The sequence below is a fragment of the Brassica oleracea genome, chromosome C6 (assembly GCF_000695525.1).
Source record: "Brassica oleracea var. oleracea cultivar TO1000 chromosome C6, BOL, whole genome shotgun sequence".
In the NCBI taxonomy this organism is placed as follows: Eukaryota; Viridiplantae; Streptophyta; class Magnoliopsida; order Brassicales; family Brassicaceae; genus Brassica; species Brassica oleracea.
Window position 1 is genome coordinate 27979474 of NC_027753.1, and position 6480 is coordinate 27985953.

The 6480-nt window shown below is 31.4% G+C and overlaps 1 protein-coding gene and 1 pseudogene across 1 annotated transcript; one reads left to right on the forward strand and one right to left on the reverse strand.

Moving 5' to 3' along the window:
* The first annotated feature begins 2883 nt into the window (after positions 1-2883).
* On the forward strand, positions 2884-3117 carry LOC106299937 (CLAVATA3/ESR (CLE)-related protein 1-like). Its single transcript, XM_013735957.1, has one exon. The coding sequence runs from the start codon at positions 2884-2886 to the stop codon at positions 3115-3117; it is 234 nt and encodes a 77-aa protein (XP_013591411.1).
* An 803-nt stretch (positions 3118-3920) lies between these two features.
* The window catches only part of LOC106297904, a 7194-nt pseudogene continuing 4634 nt past the window's right edge, over positions 3921-6480 (reverse strand).

Here is a 6480-nt window from a genome sequence, read left to right on the forward strand (position 1 = left end):
ATTTACAAAAATATTGTTTGAAAGAAAATTCATTTATCTTTCAAATGTAAAATTAAAATATTATAATTAAATAATAAAAAATATAAATAAAAACCATAAATTTGGCAAATGATAACTGAGTTATATTATGATAAAAAAAAAATTCTAACAATTTGTCAAATGACAAATGAGTTATGAGCAAATAATACCATATAATTTTTAAAAACATAGCCATTCTTAAATATTTTTTTGAATAAATAATTATTTTTAAATTTAATCAACTGAATATAATATCCGTACAATTGTGTGAGTCAAATTCTAGTTTTATTGATGTATGTTATATATTAATGCTGCATGTTTTATGTAACATTTTAATGATGCACGTTTTTAAAAATCTCCATTATTAAAATTATGCATGTAAGGATAACTCACGAGTTTTTTTTGGTTGATTAAATGACATTATGTCCAAATTTATTTAAGGATATTTCATTAATGTAACTGAAAAAGACAAACAATAAAATATGAAGTTTAAATTCATTTAAGCATATTTCATTAATGTAACTGAAAAGACAAGTAATAAATTAAGCAGTTTTATTCATTTTAGGATATTTCATAAATGCAACTGAAAAAAAACAAGCAAAATAAATAAAAAGTTTAATTAATGAAGTAAGAACATTTTCAATTGCATACTTCTCTTTTAATAATATAGATTACTGAAAATAAAGATGGAAATAGTTTAGGATATTGAAGATTGAAAACGGATTGGAAGCGGGTTAGAAGCCATAGTTCTACAGCTTTTCCTCAGGACAGGACAGAGCCTGCCCAATCAAAACAACATATAAGAGCACATGAGGATCTTGAATATCTATATAAATCGTATCTCAAATATACAATCTAACATTAGGTATTTTTGTCAATACTGCTCTCTTTAATTAGTAGTTAGTGTTCAATTAACTTTTTCTTTTAGATTCGAATTGGTGCTTCACTTACTCTATAAACTAAGCCAGCTTGTATCCACAAGATCCAAAATCGTTTCCGCTAATAATCTAGTATCATAAAAGAGTCTTTCAAATTATTAATTAACCAAAGTAAAATATAGTGATTAACTTTGCCATACTCTCTCGTTGATTTTAAAGAAAAACCGTGAAAGAAGCTTTATATAATGATTTGGACCTCACTCATGAATATTCTCTAAGTTATTTTGTAATATACAGGTTTAGGTTATAAAGAGATTCATAGTTGATTTTGTTTGTTATTAATAGCACTATTTTATTTGTTATTTTAAGTCGATAAAAAGAATCAAATATTCAACCAAAAGACATTACTCAGATCATTCACTTCGGATTCACGTTAGTTAACTCATATGGTCAACTAGTCAAAAGTCAACCACGGATGGCTCTTTGCTAAATATTTTTCTCCAAAATAGAACCCATTCACATATCTCTCTCGTATTTTCTTTATATATTATATGAACTAGTTTAAGATCGATCGACTCATTCAAATGCACATTAACATATGTCATCTACGCAAATATAATGTTATTTAACTTGTAATTTAAAAAAAAAATATTGGAAATATTTTAAATAATAATTTTAAATTTTTAGTGATTTTAAGGTATTTGGATGAAGTTTTTTTAATTTAAAAATATTAAAATTGAAAGACCATAATTTTAGATTGTAGAGTAGCTGATTAAAATCATAGTAGCTTTCCCAATTCGCCTGTTTGCAACTCATTTTTCAATTTTTTGCACATTTTCATACTCTTATTATGTAACTTAAACATTAGAGAACCATCACAAACTAATTAACAATAGCCTGACTATGTATAAATAGGAGGTGGTGTTATACGATTTATCATGTTCAATATATGATATATATCAATATGGGTTACTTGAATAGTACATCTTATAGCATTATATATTGAAAAACTAATATTATATAGATTACTCTTGAATCATCCAGTCCAGCTCTACAGAATGAATCTAGACAATGAGAAACTATCTTCATCTGTTTCTTCGCTTATATTTTCTTTCATTCCTAGGAGCTTGATCTTTACTGCTGATGATCTGACAAAATCAGCACTGTATCACTCAAACTTTGTTATGCTGTTCTAAAGCTTTAGTTAATCAAATGGTTGTTGAATATCCTAAATAAATAAATAAATTGGCTTTAACCACCTCCTTGTCTATATATATTATTATTTGTGAAATTATTTTTTTCATTTGAGCTCTTACGTTAAAAGTTAGACTGATTAATATCGTTATTACCTTTAATGAATAAAATATAGCTACAAAAACAAAACGAATTTTAATTTTATTGATTAGATAAGTGATTAAAAATTAGCAATAATAAGAATTATCCAAAATATAAAAATAGATTTTAAAATAAAAAAATAATTCTTATATATATTGTGTTGTTATCTAAGAAAACCTTTTAATAAAAAAGGTTAAAATTTTAAAAACAGAAAACACATAGCTAAATATTAATCACGTAAAATTTTTAACTTTTTATAATCGAAAAAAAAATATTGAGTGATTTTAAGATTTATTTATGTATAATAAATAGTGTAACACGTAAGAATTTTCAAATGAAAACATAAATAATAATAATTTTCAAAAAAATTGTAACACATAAAATTTTCAAATGAAAACATAAATAATAATTTATCATTATAATATTTTAATTAGTAATGCATATATTACTAAGTCATTATAAAATATTTATGCCCACGGGAGAAACACCTAATTTTATAATACATAGCAAAAAATTATCATTTCAGTGAGATTGATCCCAGTTCCATTCTATATATAAATGGCTCAAGCATGTGAGTGAAAACACACACACACAAAAACACGATAAACATATAAACACATTGCGTACTGAATCATTGATTAGCACATAACACATGGCTAACTTAAAATTTTTGCTGTGTTTGTTGCTGATCTGTATTTCGTTGTCGCTGTCATCAGCATCTCGGCCAATGCAGCAGCGGTTTGCAAACGCAGCGGGAAAGAAAGGAGGGCGTATGATGAGAGAAGCTGAAAAAGTGTTGAAAGCTAATATGGAGAAGCTAATGGAGAGGGGCTTTAGCGACTCCAAGAGACTTAGTCCTGGAGGTCCTGATCCTCGTCATCACTAAGTACTACGTACTCTCGTATATTTAAATTTGCAGGGATGTGTTTTCTTTTCTTGATCGAGAACCGGTTTAGAAGAAAACATATTGATCCGCTTGGTACGCAGCCTTGTTTGTTCGTTCGGTGTAACCAAAATAAATTGTGATGTTCGTTACAGGTTTTATGAATTGTGCATGCTTTACGTACTCTATACATTCTACAATATACAATAGACTACTAGGACCGGATTATATCTGTATATAAAGTATATAACAAGAAAGTACAAATAAATAGTATGAAAAGTGAGACTGAAATAATTTAATTTATCATGTTTGTATTCTATAATGGCTCGTGTAGATATACGATTTAAAATTAACTTTGAAAAAATATAGATTATTTATGGGCGATAACATAATCCGGAATTTTGACATAATTTCTCAGCAGAGCTCGAAGAGTTTGTAGACTCAAGAGGCGTTTTCATGTTTTTTCTTACTGCATTTCGAATAATCAACTCAAACGCTGATCATTTAGCCAAGAGTGCTACATCTTTTATTGGATTTGTTTTTTTTATTAGATATTCCGTTGCTTACCCAATCCACTTCATATCTAAAGATATGAACACATAAAAATAACCAGGAATAACAGTAATGACTATTAAGTTGATTAATCCAAATAAATAAACGCTTATAATTTCGTTACTAGATCCACTAAAACTTGCAAGTGTGTGTATCGTGTAAATAAAGAGTATGAAACTGTGTAATGCAAGAGAACAAGTATCTTGCTACAAAAGATATGAATCAAAGTAACTTACAAAACCAATGGAAAAAAATCAACTGTCTACAGGAAGAGGGTACCTACAAAACCTCTCATTAGTCATACACATAAAGAATCTCTCATAGGCTGAAGCCATCTGAGTAGCTGTAAACATTGAAAGAGCATAATCCTTACAAGCTTTCCCCTTCATCTCCAAAACCCTAGACCCATCTCTCACAACAGAATCCAACGTCTCAACAAGAGACCTCACGTTTGGAGAAAACGTATACCCAAAACGCTCATCCACAACCACCGTCCCAACAATGCTCGGGTAGTTCGGCGCCACAACAGGTTTCCCACACTGCATTGCCTCAATGATCGTCAAATCAAGCCCTTGAGGTCTCAACGTTGGATTCACAAACACATCCAAAGCGTTGTAGAAACCAGAGAGCTCTTCTGGCTCTAAAGACCCTAAAACCCTAACGTGTTCACCAAGCTCCGCGTATCTTTTCCCCCAAGGACCAGATCCAGCCACAAGTAGATACACTTGCGGGTGCGTTTTAGCGATCAAAGCAAACGCTTCGTACAGAAATGGATGTCCTTTGTCGCCAAACGTCCAGACACACCCATCACTATAACTGTCTCATTACCAACAGGAACACCGTGTTTCTCCCTAAACCTAGCTCCAGCTTCAGGGGAGTACACGAACTTGGTCTGGTCAACGCCGTTGACTATAACTAGGGATGTTAACTACGGCTTTAGAACCCAACCCTCTTTTGTTTATTATAAGCTCAACCCTATTTTAACCCAGCCATATTTTAACCATATTATAATCAAGGGTTAGTGATGATACCATGTTAGCCCATTTAATTGAAAAAATATATTTCATTTATTTTTGTTCTTAAATTTTAAAGATAAAATTAGAAAAATTAAGATATGATTCTTTCCTCCAATTTGTTGAGCATCAAAATCAAGTTTTTATGCCAAAATCGCAAAATCGAGTTTTTGCCCCACAACTAAGAATAAAGTTTTTCCGTCAAAAAGAAAAATTGTGTGTTTTCCGCCAAAACCTAATTTGAGTTTTCCACCAAAACCACAAAATCGAGTTTTCTCGCCAAAACTGGAAATCAAGTTTTTTTCGCTAAAACTACAAAATCGATTTTTCCGCCAAAACCACAAAATCAAGTTTTCCCGCCAAAACCAAAAATCAAGTTTTTCCGCAAAAACCACAAACTCGAGTTTTCCCGCTAAACCAAAAAAATTGATTTTTTCTCGCCAAACCCGGAAAATGAGTTTTCCCGCCAAAACCACAAACCCGAGTTTTCCCGCCAAAACCACAAACCCAAGTTTTCCCACCAAAACCGCAAACCCGAGTTTTTCCCGCCAAAAACGAAAATTTGAGTTTCCCGCCAAAAACAAAATGTTAGGTTTTTCGGGAAAAAAATCACAATTGGGGTTTTCCGCCAAAACCGCAAGATTGAATTTTCCCGCCATAACTTAAAATTGAGTTTTTTCGGTTTTGGCGGGAAATTTGATTTTGTAGTTTTGGCGGAAAAATCGAGTTTTCGTTTTTGGCGGGAAAACTTGATTCTTAGTTGTAGGGAAAAAACTCGATTTTTAGTTTTTGGCGGGAAAACTCGATTTTTATTTTTTTTTGCGGGAAAACTTGATTTTATGTTTTAGCTAAAACTTGATTTTCCATTTTGGCAGAAAAATTTGATTTTTTTTTTTTGTTTTTGAAATTTTGACGGAAAACTTATATTTTGCATTATCTAATAAATTTAAACACTACAAGAAAATACAAGTATAGCGACGGCCAAAATCCTCGTTATTTCCTCGTAAAAGAAGGGTTACGAGGAAATGGCGATGAAAGGCGTTTCGTCGTTATATGTTTGTCGTAAGAGAAGATTCGTCGCCATTTCCTCGTTCATTAGCGAGGTTGTAAACAAGAATTAAGGTTTCGTCGTAAAGACCACGTGGGGTTTCCACGTAATGCGGTCGTTGTGTTCCTCGTAAGTAACCCGAAAAGGATTCGTCGTAAAAGACCCGCAAAAACCTCTAAATATATTCGTCGTAATAAAAACGTAAATAACACGAAAGTAATTCGTAGTAATAGAATCGTAAAGTATACGAAAATGAATCCACGTAAAATCCTCGTTAACAGTTCCTCGAGATTTTGTCGTTAATTTTCCTCGTTAATACATCGGGAATTAGCTACGAAATTACTTTGTTTTCTATTTACTGAATTTATAAATAAAAATAAAATAAAAATTATATTTATTTAATTTATTAATAAAATTTTAATTGAAATTAAATCGAATAGAAAATTTTTTTTTGGCCGAATCAAAATGAAATTATATAATATATAAATAAGTTTTGAATTTTAAAATACAATAACAAAAAAAAAAACTAATGCTGCATTGCCGCGTCGTAGAATTCCTCGCTCCTTCTCGAGAGATCTGCCTCGTTGACTTGCACGGATGCCTCGCCTGGAATGGGGTTTTGTTGTTTCATGGTCCTGAACATGGCCTCCCATTCCGGATTTGTGGCCGCTATGACGTCCAAGAAGTTCTCGAGACCAGTCATACGAGCTGTGAACGACGATTTTGTCGAGGCCAACTCGTTTTGTGTCGACG